Raw genomic sequence first — 23,123 nt, forward strand, 5'->3', positions numbered from 1 at the left:
GTACCAGGGACATGAGATCTGTTCTGTTCCTGCACTCCTCCTTCTGTACCAGGGACATGAGATCTGTTCTGTTCCTGCACTCCTCCTTCTGTACCAGGGACATAAGTGCTGTTCCTGCACTCCTCCTTCTGTACCAGGGACATGAGATCTGTTCTGTTCCTGCACTCCTCCTTCTGTACCAGGGACATGAGATCTGTTCTGTTCCTGCACTCCTCCTTCTGTACCAGGGACATGAGATCTGTTCTGTTCCTGCACTCCTCCTTCTGTACCAGGGACATAAGTGCTGTTCCTGCACTCCTCCTTCTGTACCAGGGACATGAGATCTGTTCTGTTCCTGCACTCCTCCTTCTGTACCAGGGACATGAGATCTGTTCTGTTCCTGCACTCCTCCTTCTGTAGATCTCTGATAATAATGATCCAGTAGGTCAGTAACTCATTATTAGATCATTATTTTTTGCATTATTCACTTTGCTTCCCTAAGCATGAAGAGAAGCAAAAATCAAAAATGTCATCTATACTGCTCTGCTATCGCCAGTTCTGCATTGCATAAAGCATTTTATATAGGCATGTTTCATTTATACTATAATGCTTCCAGAACAGAATATTGTATTATTCTAAACTCCAAAAAAACATTTCCTGACTACAAATTTGTCTGCATAGCCCCACTTGTCTGCCGCAGTACCTGTCCATGTGCATATCTTGTCTGTGAGCTAAGGGAGAGAGACAAGTATTTGGGGGCATCTAAGTACCAACCATACCCAGGCCCTTGTACCTGAGGGGGCCTAAAAGATAAATAAAACCTTACTGCAAATGTCTATTATTGTTATTTCTACATATAAGAAAATTAGACAATGTTCTTGTTGAACGGCATTGGACTACAAAAGACAATTTGCCATTTTATAAACACATTTTAATGAAAGACTTGCATTTGCATATAAAATATAATGTGTATGGTTAGTTTAAGACTAACACTAAACACTACTTGTTCAGTTTTAACTCAAACTATAGAAATATTGCAAGTGTTTATTTTTGAGTTTGGTTGTTGTTTCTGAAACTTAAAATCAATTCTATCCAGTGTTCTGAAATTTCATTTCCTTTATTTACTGAACTCATTTCCCAGTAGCAACAGATACAGATACAGCCGAGGGTATACATTCCAGTAACAGACTGATAATTCACTTGCATGGAATTTTCTTAAAAATTAGGGACTTCGTAGAAGAGAATCATATCCTTATCCAAGTGATTCAAAAAAATAATAACTCTAATAATAGTGTTTTTAAACAAAAAATAAGAGGTATTTGTGCGGCTGTATGACTTATCTCACTTCTCTCTTTCCTTATTGCATCTGATACCCCTTCTATCATACTAGATCCAGCCTTCTTTAATTCACTGTGCACAATTTTACTGTTGCTTTATAAATGCTGTATTGTATGTGACTGCAACAGTGGTGACTACAGATACCAAAAGCTTTAATTTCTTATTGTAAACCACACAAGTAATAGTAGTGTTGGACTACATTATATATATATATATATATATATATATATATATATATATATATATATATGTATAGGACAGTTTATATTAAGACTCATGTATATTATACCATTTTTAATAATTGGCTGAGTCAGAGTAAGACACTCCGAAGAGAAGAAGATATGCCTCTTTATAATTTTGGCACGTCTTTGGTGGTCTGTTCACCGTTCACCAGTAATAAAATTTGCATTAACTAGGGATTGGCGTAGATTTCAGATTTCTGGCCCTACATGCTCTTCACCCATTTTTAAGAAAATTGTCAAATGCAGGGCAAATGAGGGAAATGTAACAATTTTTGGCAGTTTTCTGTTCACCAGAAAACTGCCATTGAAGGGTTAATAAATAATACTTTCTCGTTTGTAAAATTGTTGTCACTGAGTCATTTTTACTTCTTGCAAAAAGTGATATGGACCACCTTGATAATGTGGTTCCCCAGTGTTTCCAACTTTCCCTGTCCTATCAGTGGCCCCAGGGACTCTTGGAAGGCAGATATGGTCATGGAACAGACTTATTTGTGAGCTTACTATTCGTGTGCTCTTGGCTAGGCTCAGTTCTCTCTTCATGAAAAAATAATCATGTTCTATTTGCATAATGTCAGGAAGTCAGAGATGGGTTTCTATAGAGGTTATCTTAGATTTCTACTGTAGCTTATGGATTGTTTTATTTTTGCAGAATAGCATTGCAAGCTGCCTTCTAGGCACAACCATCAAAAACAAAATAATGGAATATACTGGGAATATCAGAAGCAAAACCCCCCGTTCATATGTAGCTATGTCTTTGTTAACCTAAAGTAAAAATTCTGTTTGGCACCCCCCTCAAATCATTGGTACTCCCACTAGTTGATATAACAATGTTTTTTCCAGATTGACGCTAAGGTTTTTGGCATACAACCCGCCATATTATGGTTTCCATTATAAATGAAACCAGGACTTAGGTGTGACCAAAGTTTAAAGCAGCATCAGAGTTTCCATTCCTATCTGAAGGACTTTTTTTTTATCTGGCATAATGACAGAAATAATAGTGGACACCTGTCACACTTTATTCTAGTCAGTGGGGTCCATTGGGATCCGTTTGTGTCCTTTATATGATGACTGTGTTCCCATTGGGATTTCCATTTCGCTGCTTCTGTTACAAAATCCTGACAGAGTAAGGAACATAACCTTATACATAAAACATAAAACTATATATATATATATATATATATATATATATATATATATATATATGATATGAGTTTGTTATGTACATGTACCAAGACGGACAGTTACTTTTTCAACTGCTTTCTTAAATAGACAGAAATGGCTGTTTCAGTTTAAGAAGCAGCTGGTGAAGCAGCTGCTCATTGTGGCCACCTTCATAGCAACCTGAAAGTGTGCTGGATTAAGTGACCATAGTCCCCCGATTCCCCAGATATAGGCCCCCACCCCTTTTTCCAATGCTGCACTGCCACTCCATGTTGAAACTCAACACTACCTTCTTTGCTGACATTTCCAACTGGTCATGACTAAATGCAGACCATTTATGGAATACTAGGATTTACATAAGTCAAATTAAGAGGAATGTCAATTCCTCTATAAATCCAGCAACTCACAGGTGACTTCTTCACTGATTGTAGACATTTTCTTTCCTTTTTTAATTTTTTTTTTAACTCCCTCTGGCCCAGTCCTCCATGATAACTTCTCCTAACAACTGCAACAGCCTCTATAATAAAGTAAATTTAGGTCCCTCAAAATAGCTACAGGCAACAGATAATCCTTAAATAAAGAAAACAGACCTCCTAAACTGCTGCTAATATTTGGTGCCACCTCACTCCTTTCAGCACCTCCATACCCCCAAGTTACTTCCCTGCCCCCATGCCAAAGACGATTTTTACGTGCTAGGCCTATATGCACTAGCAGCAAATACAAGGGGATCCAGTTCTGATAAGACACAGTCATAGACAAAATATTATATATATCTTAATTACATCCAAGTGACCTATAGGCAAATTCTTCTTGGATTGTGAGGAATACGCAAATCTGTTTTCCAGGATGGAATTAGGAAAACAATACTCTGCTCGCTGTCTCTAGGACAGCCCCCTTAAACATCATGCATAACTTTTTCAGAAAGCCTAATACCATGATGCGGGGTTATTGCCAAACTAAATATCTATTCCAAAAGGATTGTAGCATTCTCTTTCTTCAGTACCTCCAAAATAACTGTACCAGAATACACCCATAATGGCTAGAAGCATTCTCCCAACAGTAAGTGCCAACATTAGAGGTTCCCCATAGTGCTAAGCGGTGTGGTCAAAATAGTAATAGTAGCTGCATAATGTTCCTCTAAATAACTGTGCCTAATAGTGCCTCATTTGTTCAAGGCAGAATGCCCCTATAATAACACTACCCTTGCACCCTAAAATAGTGCCTCTCAAAATAATTGCACATGGCATAGTACACCTATAGTACCTTAAACAGTAATAGGGCCTACAATATAACCGTGCCAGCCAAAATACCCTCATAGTACTAAGCAACTAGCCCTGAACAGTAACACTTCCTGGGTCCTCTAAAATAGGTTTGCCTAGCACAGATTCCACATAGTGTCCCAATCAATATGGTGCCCCTGAATGTAGACGTGCTATAAATACTATAAACTAAAGAAAACATAACTGAGACAGTAACCTATCCCTGTTCCCACATTCTCCTGTAGTCTGTGTGATTGGAGATGGCACATCTGGGTGCAGGGGCTTGCATGGCTCTCAAACCTTACTTACGTTTTACCCCCTATCTAACTTGCTGGTTGGAGGGTGGGGTCCTGACTGCTGGGACCCCCACTAATCACATGCCAACAACACCACTGCAGGACATGTGGAAGTATATACCAAGTGTTGGCAGCAGGATATTCAGCGTTCACCAGGCGTGGCACGATGAACAACAGGCTTTTATTCAGCACAGCATGTGAATATATCTTTCAGTAAGATCAGAGTCTCAGCATGTCTGTCTCTAGCTTGTTCTCTTAGCTATCTGCACATGCAGCAAAACCCTACTACACTTCTTGCCTTCCTCCTCATATTAACAATACTTTATTAACAGTACAACACTGTGTCTGGAAACAAGCGATAATACACAGTAATGTAGTTGCTGCAATGGACAGAACAATATTATCCTAACACCAAGGCGTCATTTGTTTCCAGTGTATGAGCAGATCTTGTGCAGGAGACTTCATTTTTAGTAATAAGATTTATTTTTGCATTTTACTAAGGGGAGTTGGTCAGAAAGCAAAAAAAGTCAATTTTATATTTATAATCCACAACTCATAAGAAGGTTTCAGCCAGGGTTCCTGCTTTGAGTAATTTCATGCAGCATTCCTTCCATAATGGGTTGGAACTTGTTTTACCTGTATAAATAGTGTTAGACAGCATTCACTCTATAAATAGTTCAGCGTTACTCCCTCAGTAAGGCTGTAAGTTGTCCGTGTACCACTGCATTCTATACATGACCGTTCTATATCTACTGCTAATATAGTTTTGGGGGACACCTATATTTTCCTACTGCTAAAACAATGCCACACTTTACCCATACTGAGCTCTGTAGTGGCCGCATACATGAATTTCATGCTGTGTTCTTCAGACTAAGTGCCAGACAGTGTGACAGTGCACACACCCATTGGCCACTTAGAGTCACTTTGGCCACTTAGAGTCTATTTAGTACCCAATGCCCTTGTTGCCCACAAGGAGCCATGTAGTGTTAGGGCTACCATACCAAGCCCACATGGAGAAATATAGTGTTTACATAACCCCATAATATGCCCATAGAGACGTAAATAATAAAAACCAACCTAGTATCTACTCAGAAAGGCCTCATTCAATCTGTTTTGTTTGGTACTATACGACTGGTCCAGTAGAATTATAGGGGGTTCTAGAATACAGACAGTATGTATGCATAACTAACAAACGTTCCAAATCCGGCGGGACAGTCCTAATTTTAAACTGCTGTCCCACCATCCCGGATAGATAACTGTTCGTCCCGCTGTGCCCCTGAAGTATTTTGATGTTTGCAAAGTTTGCTGCATCCACTGGCTCTTATCTCATGGTAGGGTAAAGGCTAAATGATAGATGCTAAATCCTAATGGGCTAAAGGACCTTTGCTCACGTCATGACCATGTGATCAGACTCTTGTGTGGGCCGAGTTATTCTGGATACTAAAGGACAGTGCGATGTTACACAGAAAGAGAAACTGCATAAGTGAGCAAGAGGGGGGAACTAGGGGCAGATGTAGGGGCAATTAAACTGAAGGCAGATGAAGGGGCAATTAAACTGGTGGCAGATAAAGTTGGACATTAAACTGGTGGAAGATGTAGGGGGCAATTAAACTGGGTGCAGATGAAGGGGGCATTAATGTGGTTACAGATGAAGTAGGGCATTAAATTGGTGGCAGATGAAGGGGGAACATTAACCTGATGGCAGATGAAGGGGGACATTAAACTGGGGGAAATTGAAGAGGGACATTAAATTGGTGGCAGAAGAAGGGGATATTAAAATGGGGCAGATTGAGAAGTGGACATTAAACTAGAGGGGCAGATGGAGAGTGACATTAAACTGGGGGGGGGGGGGCAACTGGAAGCGGACAATAAACCAGCTGCCCCATAGTTTAATGTGCCACTCTAGTTTCTGCCAGCTTAAACTGGGGCACGAAGAGAGGGACTTAATATTATGGGGCAATTGGAGGGGAACATTATAATGTAGGGGCATATAATGTTAGGGTGACTGTAGGAGCATTATACTGTGTAGAGGCACATGGAAAAATGAATGAGAATTAGCGGAGTCAACGTAGAAGTGGGTGGAGCTAAATATGTTGCAGCGCACACATCACACCACACCTTTTGTCCCTCTTTTTGTCCTTTAAAAGTTGGGAGGTATGTGTGTGAGGTCCAAGCATGGGACTATATAGTATCTACTGTCCCCAATGCCTCAGTGATACTTGTTACAGAGCCAGCCAGCACTTCCTGTGCTCATTAAACATAAGTACTCCAGCATATTGATGAAAATCTTTAAAGAACCTGTAGGTGACAAGATCATTTAGGGGGGATGCTCTGATAAGAGATATTTCTCCTCTTGTCCTTGATACCTGTTTGCTTCTCTTAGCCTATATTCATACGACTGTGGGTGGAAATGTACATGAAGTACAATTGTGTAAATTCATTTATTACTCTTTAATGTCTAATTTTGTCTGTACTTGAACCCTATAATATGTTGGTGTTGTATAAATAAAAAAGATTTTATTATATTATTATTAATAAAAGGTAAATTTTTCACAGCCGTGTTGTACCTGAGTGGTGCCCTTTTTCACAAATGCATCATACATTGCAGGAAACCTTATACGTTGCAGGAACCTTTAACTGCCTGGACATCCGCACACTCTGACTCTCTTCTACCACTCTCTGGCATGTCCTTGCTCACGTACAGATGCCACCACTGCATTCTATAACAACACCATTACTTCAGTTCCCCTCACACACTTCAGTGGTCAACTGATCATTAGGCAACCCTGGCACAAGGCCCTTACAAAAAAAATTGAGATGTTCTTCACAGGTTGCAGAACACCTCTGGAAGAAAAGTTACCCCAACTTCATTAGTTATAAGGAGGCAGTTCTCAACTTCAAGAATGCACTTATCTTTGCAAAATCCCTATTTCACCACACTCATATCATTCCTATCCCACAACCTTAAACAGTTGTTTAATACTTTTGTACTCCTTCTCAGTCATCCCCCTCCGATATCACTGAAGACTTTGCTTCTTACTTGAAAAACAAAATTGACACCATCAGAGATCCTCAACCTACATCCCCCACTTCCCCCTACATCGTACCTCATCCCCAACCTCACTGAAGTCTACTTCTGCTCTAACCTACTACCTCTCAAACCTATCTCTAACTAGAGGTACCTTCCCTTCTGTCTTTAAAGAGGACCTTTCATGGGTTTGGGCACAGGCAGTTCTGTATACTGCTGGAAAGCCGACAGTGTGTGTGGTCCCGGGAGGGGGTGTTCTTCCCCGCTCAGACAGTACAGCACGATAGGCGCTGCTTTGAAGAAGGACGTACCTGACTGCCTGTCAGGAATGCCTTTCTGACTGTAAAGCCCTACAGTACTGGGACCGAAAGCTCTTTACCCGGGGCACATATCGGGAAAGCCGACAGTGCGCTGAATTCAGCGCACTTTCGGCTTTCCAGCAGTATATAGAACTGCCTGTGCCCCAAATCATGAAAGGTCCTCTTTAAACATGCTACTGTAACACCCATATCCTTAAGAAACCATCTCAGGAACTGTCTTCTCCAACCCACTACCTCATTTTTCCCATATGCCTCCAAACTCCTCGAAAAATATGCCCACCTTTAGCTACCCTCCTATCTCTCATCCACCTTGTCTTCTGACCCAATCACGCCACAAAAAACACCCTAATCCAAGTCACAAAGGACCTGTTAACTGCCAAAGCCAAACAGCACTTCACTGTTCTCTTCCTCTTTGACCTTTCCTCCACCTTCAGCATGATTGACATTCGGCATCTTTCACTCATACACCACCTCCTCACTGCACCTTCTTTCTGTAAGTGCCCCTCAAGGCTCTGTCCTGGGACTCCTCCTTTTCTCAATCCAATTTCTGATCCACTCAAGACCTCCTACTCTGCTCTTATCCACTCTTCACACAATCGCCTCCAAGACTTCTCACCGTACACTGGAACTCACTACAACCCCCACATTCACAAGCTTCAAGTAGACCTTGAAGACTCACCTCTTCAGGAAGCCTACAACACTTCTGCCACCTCACCACCATGTGAAAAGCTTCTACCCTGACCTGTCTTTATCCCCTTTTTTTTCTATAGATTGTAACTTCTTGCAGGCAGGACCCTTTATTTTAATGTACCAGTTGGTCACTGTTAGGATTGTACTTGTTTTGTGTATTTTGGGTATTGTATGTAACCCCTCAAATGTACTGCACCATAGAATTAATATAATAATGTACAGCACCATGGAATTAAAATAATAATGTACAGCACCATGGAATTAATATAATAATATACATCACCATGGAATTAATTGTGCTCTAATAATAACTACTGGTAATTATAATAATAGTCTATGAAAATAGCCAGAAATAGAACATGACTTATATTCTGACAGTACATTACAAGGGAATGTCAAAATGTCAGTCATGTAAATATGAACTCCAAATTATAATATCTCGGTCTGGGCTAAAATATAATTTCTGATAACTCTCTTCTTCACATGCCTTTAATTAAATGTATGTAAATGTCCAACATATTCCTCAACACCTTACAAATATCGGCAACACTATCCCACATAGGGCTCACAATCTAAATTCCCTATTAGTATTTCTTTAGAGTACCTGGAGGAAACTCATACAAACTCCATTCAGATGTTGACCTTTCCTGGATTCAAACCTAGGACTACATCAGTGCAAGGAAACAGTGCTCACCATTGTGCCACCATGCTGTCACCATTGTGCCACCATGCTGTCACCATTGTGCCACCATGCTGTCACCATTGTGCCACCATGCTGTCACCATTGTGCCACCATGCTGTCACCATTGTGCCACCATGCTGTCACCATTGTGCCACCATGCTGTCACCAGAGTCTGGCAGTTTTAAGGCTTCAGATCCTGGGAATACAACATCATATTTGTCAGAGTAGAAGTGTCCTTAAAACTGCATCAAAAACCTGATAAAAAACCTGATGCAGAACCTGATTGTGTAAAAGCATCTTTACATGAGCCCGCATTAAGTGGCTTACTTTCATCCTACATGCTACAGTTATGGTTACAATTATGGTTAGAGTCATTGGTTTGAGTTAGATAATAGTTTTTATGTCCACATAAAAGATTTGATCAGTGAGAAAGTTGCGTTTTGTTGATCAATGTATTTGTTCACATGAGGAACGTTTAGGGATGAACATTTGTATAAAAAATTGCTTGCCCAATTATAACCCTGTATAAGTGGTTCTTAAAGTGAGACTATTACCAGGGTTGACCATATGAAACCAATGCACAGTTACATAGGGTCACCTGAATCCAATGCCTTTTGTCCCTTGTTTGGGCCTCTGTTACCGAGTTATACTTAGAAATGTAAATATGGAAATGAGCAGTCTGGAGCACCAAGGGCAGATCTGGCGCTGTAGACTGCTATGGCCCACTGCACTGCAATTCACCTCCTGCCCTACTCCCTTCCCTGGTTTGATCCTTTGACTTGAGCATGGATTCCTGGCCCTGTCAATCAAGGAAAAGAATTAAAGCCTTGCCGTCGGGAGCTTCAAGGGCATCTCCAGTACATACTGCTCATTCTCATATTTACATCTTAGCAACAGAGGCCTAGATTTGTACAGGGCAAAAGGCATTGGATTCAGGTGACTGTAATCTATGTAATTGTGCTACTGGTGTTATATGGTCAACTCTGGTGACAGACTCCTTTTAATAATCAGTGGTAAAAAAAAAAACATGGAGGAATCAAGCCTTATCTCTAGTGATAGCTACAAGAAGCTACCCTATAAGTAATAGTTTTAATATAATTACCCGTTTTATAAATCTCGTCTGAAAGGTCTTGATAGCTATACAGTATATTCCACGTCTACGTTTTCTGTCACCTGTCTGTAGTAAAGTGAAGGTAATCTTAGGGGGACTGCAATGTAATCTGTGGGTAACACTCAGCAACACATTTTACATTATGATCCTTATCATTTTATATTTGTAATTTAGATAATTTTTTCAGATTCCTGATGACTTGATAGGTAGAGGTTTCATGCCGCAGTGTCTAAAAATATTTCTGTTCACAGCAGTCCCTTTCCGTTGAAAGAGAATCACAGGACAATTCAGAGAGTTACTCCGAGGACCCCTGGAGGATAACGGAAGAACAACGAGAGTACTACACTAACCAATTCATATCCCTTCAACCTGATCTGAATTCTTTCATTTCTGGTAAGTGAGATCAATATTTTGCTGATTTTGTTTTGCAGACATGTTGGTTATTAGTGTCTATTTAGATTTGTAGTTAGCAGGTTGGAATCACAGTTTAGAACACTCCTACATCAAGACACCTCTTAGAATATGAAGGTCCTTCACATGACGGAAAATGAAGAGGAATATGAGACAGACATCAGCCTTGGATTCCTCTTCATTTTCCATCCCCAGGCTCCCCACAGCAGAATACGACTATTTCATTGTGGCTTTCTGTGGGGAGTCTTGAGTTGCGAACGCCTCGGTTGTATCAGGAAGCTTATTTTTCAATGTCCTGCTGCAATCAGTGCTTCCCATTGAAAACTAGGCAGTGATTGCAATTATGCAATGTTCCATGGATTGTAAATCCTTTATACTAGAATATAAGTACAGTCTGGAAGGCAGAACAGTCCTCCTCCAGTAGTACAATGTTGTAAAACATTTCGCCAGTCAGCACTTGGAGGAGCAGCCTGGCACTCATTTTTCCCAGAGCTGTAGAAGATAAGCTCTGATATACACACGTGGACAAAATTGTTAATACCCCTTGTTTAATGAAAGAAAAACCCACAATGGTCACAGAAATAACTTGAATCTGAGAAAAGTAATAATATATAAAAAAAATTCTATGAAAATGAACAAATGAAAGTCAGACATTGCTTTTCGCTTCAATAAAAAAATTTTTTTTTTTTTAAATAAAACTGATGAAACAGGCCTGGACAGAAATGATGGTTCCAGTAACTTAATATTTTGTTGCACAACCTTTTGAGGCAATTGCTGCAATCAAACGATTCCTGTAACAGTCAATGAGACTTCTCCACCTCTCAGCAGGTATCTTGGCCCACTCCTCATGAGCAAACTGCTCCAGTTATCTCAGGTTTGAAGGCTGCCTTTTCCAGACGGCATGTTTCAGCTCCCTCCAAAGATGCTCAATAGGATTTAGGTCAGGGCTCATAGAAGGCCACTTCAGAATAGTCCAATGTTTTCCTCTTAGCCATTCTTGGGTGTTTTTAGCTGTGTGTTTTGGGTCATTATCCTGTTGCAAGACCCATGACCTGCGACTGAGACCAAGCTTTCTGACACTGGGAAGCACATTTCTCTCTAGAATCCCTTAATCGTTTCGAGATTTTATTGTACCCTCCACAGATTCAAGACACCCTGTGTCAGATGTAGCAAAGCAGCCCCAGAACATAACAGAGCCTCCAACATGTTTCACAGAATACTATATATATATACATGAGTTGGCATTATGTACAGTAGCTGGACCCCTTTAGCTCATTTATTTAGTACATTCATTTAACCATGGAGCCAGTGTGTCTCAGGAGCCATTTTTCAAAAGCTTAAAGGGGTATTCCCAATTCTCCTGTTCACCATCTTGTATGCTGTGTGCTCTGTTCTCCTCCTGGTTTTCTCAGTGAATTGGTGGGCAGGGTTTCACTTGCTGTCTCCCAGACAAAGCCAGCTCTGCTAGTTCTCTTCATAGCAGTACATGTTTGCACTCAGTAATGAGGGATGGTTGTAAATAAATCAGCACAGTATCACTGGAAGATGCACAATATGAAGCTGATGTAACAGAGCTGGAGTTGATATGTGATGAGAATCCCAAATTTACATGCTACAGGACCAAGAGTCAGCTTGCAATAAACTCTGTTAGACTCCCTATCTAAGCCCTTATCAGCAAAATTCAATTAGCCGACCTAATAACTGGGAGATAAACAGCTCAGAAATACATGCTGCTCCCGAGTCCCGAGCACTCAGCTCCCCCTCCCCTCTCTGAGAGCAGGGAGCTACATCACTTGTCTAGGGCAGAAAGATAAACAGCTCAGAAATACAAGCTCACTCCTGAGCACTCAGCTCAACTCTTTCCTCCTGGAGCAGGGAGCTACGTCACTTGTCATGGCCGAGGATATAAGTTCATCCCCAGGTCCGTGATTATGGAAACACAGTGTAAACAATGAGGTGAATAATCTCAATTAATAAACAAACAAAGCAGTTTTGATGAAGCAATGTATTTAGGAAAAGTTTTAAACCCACATAAGCTAGCAGTATAGATAGGATCCTTGACATGAGACAACCCCTTTAGATCGGAGCAGTGCTGCAAGAGCTTTCTATCCACTACAGCTTCCAGTATAAAGAGGATTCCAGAAACACTGATCTGTGCAGAGTCTTGGTGTCAGACCCCACAACAGATGACATACTGATGACCTATCCTGTTGCTAGGCATCCATGTGATCAATTTGGGGGCTGAACAACCTAGTTAACTCTTAATACCCCAGAAGCTTTTATAGACTACTAGCCCCTGCCCGCGACTTCGTCTGCGAGTTGTTGGCGTCAATGATCTGCCTATATTCAGCAAATTGCTGCCATCGATGGCTTGCCTGCTCCGGTATTTTGGCAGCTCTCAAGCTGTCCTGCTGCTGACCTTGTTCCTCACACTGTGCCTGTGATTGTTCCAGCATCTCAGCAGCTCGCTGGAACGTCATATAATGAGCGTGTTGTTGGCGTTGATGATCCGCGTGCTCCAGCGTTTCGGGAGTTGTCAAGCTGGCCTGCCGCTGAACTCATTCCTCGAGCTGTGCCCGTGATTGTTCCGGTATCTCAGCAGCTTGCTGGGACACCATATAATGAGTGTTTTCTTGGCATTGATGATCCCCCTCAGCTCCGATAGAGGAGAACTCTATGACTTCTGGCTACCTTCATAACTCTAGTTGTTTAGGACAAATTAGATTTTCTTTTTCCAGGCATGTTGAAAATTGGCAAACTGCCAATTTGGATTAAAGCTGTTTGCCCTTGTCAGTGCCTGGAGCAGATCAGATAATATGCAAATGCATGAACACTGAGGGTTAGCGTATGCTTACACAGAGAGATAACAGCCCTGGCTTTCTCAGAAGCTGACATAAGAGCAGTGTAATATAGTATGTGAACATAAATTCATAACATTTGTGAAGCCATGTCATTTACCGGGATAAAAAGTAGCCTATATTTTAATCGAAGTTATAATCTATCTATGTGCCGAATTTCATCTAAATCCGTTCAGCTATTTTTGCGTGATTGAGGAACAAACATCCAAACACACAAACATCCAAAGGAATCATACCAAGGCTCCATGAGATCTCTTAGACCCTAATTGTTTATAATAGATTTGCTAAGAATGTTGCTTGTCCCTGCCAGCACCAGGTACCTCTCATCTTTAAGACGAAAACAAAGCTAAGGCCTTCGGGTTTCAGTTTGGGGAGTCCGCATGGAGACCCCCGGTACGGAAACCTATATGCATTAAAAAGCAGTTACCTAAGAAACCACAGGGTTTCCCTAGACTATAATGACGTCCGTGTGGTTTCTGCTCAGTTTCTGCACAACACATGTGGAGAGAAAAGTGCTCCATGAGCCGGAGCGAGGCAAGTAAATAGGGACTATTACCTGCTGGGGTTACTCTAATAGGAAGTGGCCTATTAAAAACAAAACAAAAACACATCAGAGGCCCCTAATCTCCAAGGCCATGTGGCAACTGCTACCGCTACTACTCTGGTAGTTACACCCCTGCTCCAGAGAAGCCCTTACACAGTATAATGCTCCATAGTGTCCCCACACAGTATATTGCCACAGGCCACTTCATTAGTAGAGATGGGTGAAACTCGCAAGATTCATGGTGACAAATAGTTGTGAGATTGAACCCCAGCCCCCAATCCCCCAGATTGGTTTTGGGGAATATTTGCACTCTGGCGTTTTCTCAGACCCTAGAGTACAATAAGTGGAGGCCCAAGAGAGTTGAGGGAAAATAACAAAGATTGATCCTTATCTTGCCTCACCTGTCCTGAGCATCCTCTCGGTGTCTGGCTGCATGCTGCTGGCATCTCGTGTCATCTTCAGGCCTCTTGTGATGTCTTTATCATATTGGGACTGTTGCAGAGAGCTATACAGCCTATTTTCCCACTGATGGCTCGTGACCGTCCTTTCCCCGTCAATCTTCATGCAACCCACCAAGGAGTTGCTACCCACAGTTTGGGAAACTTTGATATACGGTATTTGTACATTGGGTCACATGTCACTCCTAAGGTGTCTTTTTCCAGACTGAACGCCAAGTTTGGCAACTGGTCTTTGTGCTCTAATCCGCCCATTCTCTTAATTATCTTGGTCACCTCTTTCTGCACCTGCCGTAGTTCAGCTTTGTCTTTCTTATATACAGGTGCCCAAAATAGTTCACAGTAATATACATGCAGCCTGTCCAGTGATTTTTATAGAAGCAAAACTATGTTCTTGTCGTAACCATCTATTCCCCTCTAGATATATCCCATGACTTTAATTACTTTGGCAGGACCTGCCTAGCACTGGTTGCTAAAATTAAGTTTCCTGTCTACCAACATCCCCAAGCACTTTCTCCTGGGTTAAACAGTTCACATTTAATTGAGAATTTATATTACCTGTAATCAAGTCATTGTTCATTGGTGTAAATACTGCTGAGAAGAACTTATTTTTGCCTTTCCCTTAGTTTCTTATTATTTATGTAGCTGAAAAATAATTTTGGATCATTTTACCATCCTTGACAGTTACTGTATTCTACCTGTTTCAATCTCTGCCGCCTTTATTTATCTTTTAATCTGTTTTTCTCTTTAAATTTTGTTAATGCTGCATCACTGCCTTCTTATTTTACTACTTTACTTGCTTCATTGTAATCCTTACTATTTTAGTTAGCCACATTGGTTTTCTATGGTTTGTAACATGTTTATTTCCATAAGGTACGTATATGTTTTTCTCAGGTTCTAGTTGACCTTTCACCACTTCCTCCAATATAAGTTCTTATCTGCTGCTAATAGGCGGCGCTCCATTGATTCCAGCACAGTTGGATTTTTTTTCTTTAGCCCCCACCATTCTGAAGCAATGAGCACAGTTAGTTTTGGTGCCTGATGTGTTATTTAAGCTCTGTAATGGCAGAAGGGCGGTGTAAGACAGGGAGATGTGATTCAGAGCTCCAATCAGAGGCAGCCAGTGTCAGCGCTCAGAACCACACCCCTTGCCTGCTCCTGCCTGACACCACCTTCCTTCCTTGTTTGGGAATGGTTGAGGTCAAGAGGAGAAAAAAAATCCAACTTTTGGGTGCTTTCATGCGGAGTTTACGCTCCGCTCATTCAGACACGTAAACACGTGTCAAAGTGACCACTGTAAACCAGAATCCCATAGACTTCAATGTGTGCCGGTCTTACGCGTGCTTCATATTGAAATCAGTGGGAGGCTTTTAAACCCATTGATTTCAATGTGTAGGGCCCAAGAGCAGTAGGGCAAATCTAATTTACCAGACTCATGCCCGTGCACCAGAGTGACTAGTGTAGATTTCCAGTATAGCTCACACCAGCAATATTTGGAAACTCTTTAAGGCTAAGGCCCCACATAGCGAAACACAACAAAAAATGCTGCGGTAAAAAAAGCAATTCATGTCTTTTTTTCTGCAGCATTTACCATCAAGCTTTACTAAGTTTTTATCTGTGGATTTTCTTCCCTTGTAACCTGTATGGAAGACGCCAGCATTCTGCAGGTATGATTGATATGTTGCGATTTTCAAAAATACTGGTGTTGAAAATTCAGCTTCTCACAGAGGATTTTCTTCTGTAATGTGTGGATTGGATTAGAATATCAATGACTTTGCGGGTACTGTAAAATGCTTTGTGGGGCTTTAGCCTAATACTGGAAATATTGATCCTGATGGCAGAGTACTCTATGAATGATGAGTATAAATTATAATTTAAGCCCAGGGTCCTATGTGTTCTAAAAGCAACTCTGTTGAAGATACCATCAAGCCAGTACAAAGGAGAATTCCAGTGGTGTAACTAGGAATGGAGGGGCCCTGTGGCAAACCTTTGACATGGGCCCCCCTGACTGACGCTGAAGACCCCGACCTACACCACACACCCCCCCCCCCCGCATTCCTGCACGCACTATTATGCCCCATAGTTGCCCCTGCACACAGCATTATATCCCAGAGTGGCCCCTTCACTCAGTATTATGCCCCATAGTGGCCCCATCATCCAGTATTATGCCCCATAGTGGCCCAATCACCCAGTATTATGCCCCATAGTGGCCCCATCACCCAGTATTATGCTCCTTTGTGGACACCCTTTAACAATTATTATACTCTGGGGTCTTTTCAGACCCCAGAGTATAATAATCGGAGACCGAGAGGGGGATACAAACATAAACACTGTTACTTATCTATCCCTGTGCTCCCCGCTGTCAGCTATCTTCAATGACATCAGGGTCGTCATGTGACCGGAGGCCTGCGTCGTGACGCATAAGGACGCAGGCCCCGGTCATGTGACATCTGAGACATCACACAAGTAGGCCCCGTAGCCTTTGCGGAGTGTAGAGAGGTAAGTAACACTGTTTCTTATGTTAGCTTACCTCTTCCGGGCCTCCGATCATTATACTCGGGGGGTCTGAAAAGACCCCTGAGTATAATAATGATGTTTGTGGGGCCCACGGTGTCACTTACCAATCCCGGCCCCTGCCAGGATTGGTAACTAAGTAGGGCCCGTTACCGGCTGGAGTAACTCCAGCCGGTAACGGCCTATTAAAAAAAAAAAAAAAAAAAAAAAAAAAACGCAGCCTGTAGTGGCTGTCGCCTGGCCCCCTAATGTCCCGGGACCTGTGGCAGCTGCCTCCGCTGCTTCCCCGGTAATTACACCACTGGAGAATTCATTACACGGTCTGATGTATTAGATTTTATACCTTTTAACATCTAGATTTCCGTCAAAGTTTCTCAGGTTTTAACTAGGCCAAAGCCTGTATGGAGCGGTGAATGGAGAGGTTAGTAACATGTTTATTATTAGAGATGAGCGAACAGTGTTCTATCGAACACATGTTCGATCGGATATCAGGGTGTTCGCCATGTTCGAATCGAATCGAACACCACGTGGTAAAGTGCGCCAAAATTCGATTCCCCTCCCACCTTCCCTGGCGCCTTTTTTGCACCAATAACAGCGCAGGGGAGGTGGGACAGGAACTACGACACTGGGGGCATTGAAAAAAATTGGAAAAAGTCATTGGCTGCCGAAATCAGGTGACCTCCATTTTAGACGAATAGTGGATTTCAAATCCGGGTCATATGAGAATGTGAACTTTGTGACTATGAGACAGGGATAGCTGTACAGGCAGGGATAGCTAGGGATAACCTTTATTTAGGGGGGAATGTTATTAAAAATAACTTTTTGGGGCTCTATCGGGTGTGTAATTGTGATTTTTGTGAGATAAACTTTTTCCCATAGGGATGCATTGGCCAGCGCTGATTGGCCGAATTCCGTACTCTGGCCAATCAGTGCTGGCCAATGCATTCTATTAGCTTGATGAAGCAGAGTGTGCACAAGGGTTCAAGCGCACCCTCGGCTCTGATGTAGCAGAGCCGAGGCTGCACAAGGGTTCAAGCGCACCCTCGGCTCTGATGTAGGAGAGCCGAGGGTGCACTTGAACCCTTGTGCACCCTCAGCTCTGCTACATCAGAGCCGAGGGTGCGCTTGAACCCTTGTGCACACTCTGCTTCATCAAGCTAATAGAATGCATTGGCCAGCGCTGATTGGCCAATGTATTCTATTAGCCTGATGAAGTAGAGCTGAATGTGTGTGCTAAGCACACACATTCAGCTCTACTTCATCGGGCTAATAGAATGCATTGGCCAGCGCTGATTGGCCAGAGTACGGAACTCGACCAATCAGCGCTGGCTCTGCTGGAGGAGGCGGAGTCTAAGATCGCTCCACACCAGTCTCCATTCAGGTCCGACCTTAGACTCCGCCTCCTCCGGCAGAGCCAGCGCTGATTGGCCGAAGGCTGGCCAATGCATTCCTATGCGAATGCAGAGACTTAGCAGTGCTGAGTCAGTTTTGCTCAACTACACATCTGATGCACACTCGGCACTGCTACATCAGATGTAGCAATCTGATGTAGCAGAGCCGAGGGTGCACTAGAACCCCTGTGCAAACTCAGTTCACGCTAATAGAATGCATTGGCCAGCGCTGATTGGCCAATGCATTCTATTAGCCCGATGAAGTAGAGCTGAATGTGTGTGCTAAGCACACACATTCAGCACTGCTTCATCAAGCCAATACAATGCATTAGCCAGTGCTGATTGGCCAGAGTACGGAATTCGGCCAATCAGCGCTGGCTCTGCTGGAGGAGGCGGAGTCTAAGGTCGGACCTGAATGGAGACTGGTGTGGAGCGATCTTAGACTCCGCCTCCTCCAGCAGAGCCAGCGCTGATTGGTCGAGTTCCGTACTCTGGCCAATCAGCGCTGGCCAATGCATTCTATTAGCCCGATGAAGTAGAGCTGAATGTGTGTGCTTAGCACACACATTCAGCTCTACTTCATCAGGCTAATAGAATACATTGGCCAATCAGCGCTGGCCAATGCATTCTATTAGCTTGATGAAGCAGAGTGTGCACAAGGGTTCAAGCGCACCCTCGGCTCTGATGTAGCAGAGCTGAGGGTGCACAAGGGTTCAAGTGCACCCTCGGCTCTCCTACATCAGAGCCGAGGGTGCGCTTGAACCCTTGTGCACACTCTGCTTCATCAAGCTAATAGAATGCATTGGCCAGCACTGATTGGCCAGAGTACGGAATTCGGCCAATCAGCGCTGGCCAATGCATTCTATTAGCCCGATGAAGTAGAGCTGAATGTGTGTGCTAAGCACACACATTCAGCACTGCTTCATCACGCCAATACAATGCATTAGCCAGTGCTGATTGGCCAGAGTACGGAATTCGGCCAATCAGCGCTGGCTCTGCTGGAGGAGGCGGAGTCTAAGATCGCTCCACACCAGTCTCCATTCAGGTCCGACCTTAGACTCCGCCTCCTCCAGCAGAGCCAGCGCTGATTGGTCGAGTTCCGTACTCTGGCCAATCAGCGCTGGCCAATGCATTCTATTAGCCCGATGAAGTAGAGCTGAATGTGTGTGCTTAGCACACACATTCAGCTCTACTTCATCGGGCTAATAGAATGCATTGGCCAGCGCTGATTGGCCGAATTCCGTACTCTGGCCAATCAGCACTGGCTAATGCATTGTATTGGCTTGATGAAGCAGTGCTGAATGTGTGTGCTTAGCACACACATTCAGCTCTACTTCATCGGGCTAATAGAATGCATTGGCCAATCAGCGCTGGCCAATGCATTCTATTAGCGTGAACTGAGTTTGCACAGGGGTTCTAGTGCACCCTCGGCTCTGCTACATCAGATTGCTACATCTGATGTAGCAGTGCCGAGTGTGCATCAGATGTGTAGTTGAGCAAAACTGACTCAGCACTGCTAAGTCTGCATTCGCATAGGAATGCATTGGCCAGCCTTCGGCCAATCAGCGCTGGCTCTGCCGGAGGAGGCGGAGTCTAAGGTCGGACCTGAATGGAGACTGGTGTGGAGCTATCTTAGACTCCGCCTCCTCCAGCAGAGCCAGCGCTGATTGGTCGAGTTCCGTACTCTGGCCAATCAGCACTGGCCAATGCATTTCTATGGGGAAAAGTTAGCTTGCGAAAATCGCAAACTGACAGGGATTTCCATGAAATAAAGTGACTTTTATGCCCCCAGACATGCTTCCCCTGCTGTCCCAGTGTCATTCCAGGGTGTTGGTATCATTTCCTGGGGTGTCATAGTGGACTTGGTGACCCTCCAGACACGAATTTGGGTTTCCCCCTTAACGAGTTTATGTTCCCCATAGACTATAATGGGGTTCGAAACCCATTCGAACACTCGAACAGTGAGCGGCTGTTCGAATCGAATTTCGAACCTCGAACATTTTAGTGTTCGCTCATCTCTATTTATTATGTTCTCTTACGTCTCCGATCATTAAACTCGGGGGGGGGGGGGTGAAAAGACCCCCAAGTATAATAATGATGTTTGTGGGGCTCACGGCCTGCGCCACTGCCAAGGACAAGTAACTTGTGTAACTTACACAAACTACATGTGATTAAATACTGTATAGTGTGTTACAGTTGATATAAGACTTGATGTTTGTATACTAGATTTCTATCAAAATGTTTCAGTGTTCTCTGTAAAAGGCAATATTATTTTTTTTATGTAAGATGTTTTTACCAAATTTTCTTTCCATGGTTTTCCTATAGCACGCTTTTATATTTGTTGAAAGTACTGAATAAATTGCCTGTTGTGACAATGATTTTCCATTGTGCATTCTTTAGAAAATGGCCATCATAGGATGGACATGCAGTAAGTTTCCATACAACTTACAGATTGCAGTATATTATTAATGACCACATTCTATTGATATATATATATATATATATATATATATATATATATATATATATATATATTATATATATAATTTTTTTTTTCTTCAGTAGAATCTAAAAAAAATAAATCTATATCTATAGTGTGCTTTGGGTCTATGTTGTAACCCTGTTTTTTTTTTTAATTTTATTTGAAATGCTCCGTCACAAGTCTTATAACACATTGCTTCCAGGGGACAGTGTTATTCTTCATGAAAGTGGCAAACCAAAGTCTTAAGAAGTAATACTAATGTCAAAATGTGCAAGCTTTGATAAAATGTTCTTCTTTATCATTCACTTGCAGGTTCTGTAGCAAGAAACTTCTTTACCAAATCAAAGCTTCCTATTCCAGAACTTTCACACATTTGGTAAGTACAGAAGAAGAAGCCGCCTAGTTGTACAGTATTCATATATGACTTATTTTCTCCTTCCCTGATCCTGATGCAAGCTTTTGTCCGGGGCCCTATACCCCCATCCTGCTATGTATTCCCGATAGTCATGTTTACAGTTACCTCAGAGATAAATCATATACTTGAAAGCATTATACTGAAAGGGACTAAGCCCTATCCCCTCCAAGATAAGCTCCGTCTTCTCCAAACTTTTTGTGATGTCATGCTCTCATGCTTCTAGCCGCTCTATAGCGACAATGGTGCTGCAGGGATGCAGGAAGCACTGTCTGCACACTGAATGTCTGTAAGATTTCTGCTACACTTCTCAGAGCCGTTAATGTGAGAGCTGAGCTGGAGATTAAATATATATTTCATATTTTATTTATTATTTTTCAGGGTTTAGTGCCCGCTTTAATTTTACCCTCTGTGCAGGACCGTAGACGACAAGAAGGATTGAGTCAAACCTGGGCCCCGGGTGGAGGACTTGCTGTTTCTGCTAGTATATGATAGAAACTGTGTGTGTGATGTTGGCTCATCCACCATATGTAATCACATTCTCTACATAGTTTTTCTTCTTATTCATTTTCTTTAGCTTTCTTCTCCTTTAGGGACCTCAGTGATGTTGACTGTGATGGTGCTTTGACGTTGGCAGAATTCTTTGCAGCTTTTCACCTCATTGTTGCTAGGAAAAATGGATATGATTTACCAGATACACTTCCCAATACACTGCTGTCTGAAATACTTACACCAAGTAAGTGACTGTTGTTATCTGAAAGTTCTTATAGAATGCACAGTAATTTAGTCTCATATTTTGCACAGTTCAATCTTTACTTGGGCATAAGAGAAGGACAGACAATATTTTAGTGTAAGTAGTTGCCGCATTTCATAGCACCCATTTATCCCAAATCAGTGGTCAATGGTTTTGTGAGCAATGCTTTGACATGTTATTCTGTAATGTCTTTCTTGCTCCTATTACATGTTTTTGTACACCCAAATAGCACACCAGTGTCATCAAGAACCATATTATTCCACCATTGTATCCAGCTACATTTCAGCACCATGATGGAGATAGTTTCAAGCTTAAAATTAGTTCCTTAGCAGAATTGAAATGTAGCTGGATAGATTGTAGAAATAAATTGGTATCTGTTTGGACAGCTGATTTATCTAGGTTGTATATGAACCCAGAATAACTGAGAGTCAAATCATTGAAGTTTAGCAGCCTGTTTGGGGATCTAATGTGGCCCTTTCTTCAGTGATGTCCTTCTTCATGTGTATGAGCCTGGACTTTATTATGAGTATGGACTATGGTCTCTGCACTCTTTGTGCATCATTGGTTTTAACAGGTTTGTCTTTAAGGCCAAGGCCCCACATAGCGAGCCGCAGCCAAAAAACCCTGTGGAAAAGACTGCAGAGGACACACATTGCCTTTTATTCTGCAGTATTGTTCACAGAAAGTCCACAGAGTTTTCCTCTGCTGACTTTCTGCCCCATTATACGTTTACACAAAATGCCAGCGTTTCTGTTGGTATGATTGACTTTTTTAAATCACAGATTTTCCATAGCGGTTTATTATTTCTGCAATGTGTGGATGAGATTAGTCAGAATCCCATCCACTTTGCAGGTTCGGTAAAACACGTTTTCACAACGTGGGGCCCAGGCCTTAAATATAGTTTTGCCACTCGAAATAGTCCTACTGAATATTTTTTCTGCTTTAGGAGTTGTTGGTTTGTTATAAGTTTTCTCTTCTCTGTGCGGCTCTCATTTATGTCAGTGGTGTTACATATAATAAAACTCTTTTTAATGCTATACATAAAGATACCACACAATAGTTTTATGAATGAAAATTTTAATTTAATAAATTTCCATATTTATTGCAAAATAATATAGATCAGGACTGACCAGTGCTTGTGGACTTACTGTGCGCTTTGTTGATGGACATTTCTCAGCTCTGTTAATCAACCAGAT

General features: G+C 42.3%; 1 protein-coding gene across 3 annotated transcripts in view; it reads left to right on the forward strand.

Annotated features, from left to right (window-relative positions):
* The window catches only part of REPS2 (RALBP1 associated Eps domain containing 2), a 113,775-nt gene that overhangs the window by 49,306 nt on the left and 41,346 nt on the right, over positions 1-23,123 (forward strand). For 2 of the 3 annotated variants that reach the window (XM_075264819.1, XM_075264821.1), the window contains 3 exons: positions 10,358-10,499; positions 21,074-21,137; positions 21,767-21,909. In XM_075264819.1, coding sequence (XP_075120920.1) covers positions 10,358-10,499; positions 21,074-21,137; positions 21,767-21,909 — 349 coding nt within the window. The remainder of the gene's footprint in view (positions 1-10,357; positions 10,500-21,073; positions 21,138-21,766; positions 21,910-23,123) is intronic. The other variant, XM_075264820.1, reaches the window with a different exon arrangement.

Source organism: Leptodactylus fuscus, chromosome 2 (assembly GCF_031893055.1).
Source record: "Leptodactylus fuscus isolate aLepFus1 chromosome 2, aLepFus1.hap2, whole genome shotgun sequence".
Classification (NCBI taxonomy): Eukaryota; Metazoa; Chordata; class Amphibia; order Anura; family Leptodactylidae; genus Leptodactylus; species Leptodactylus fuscus.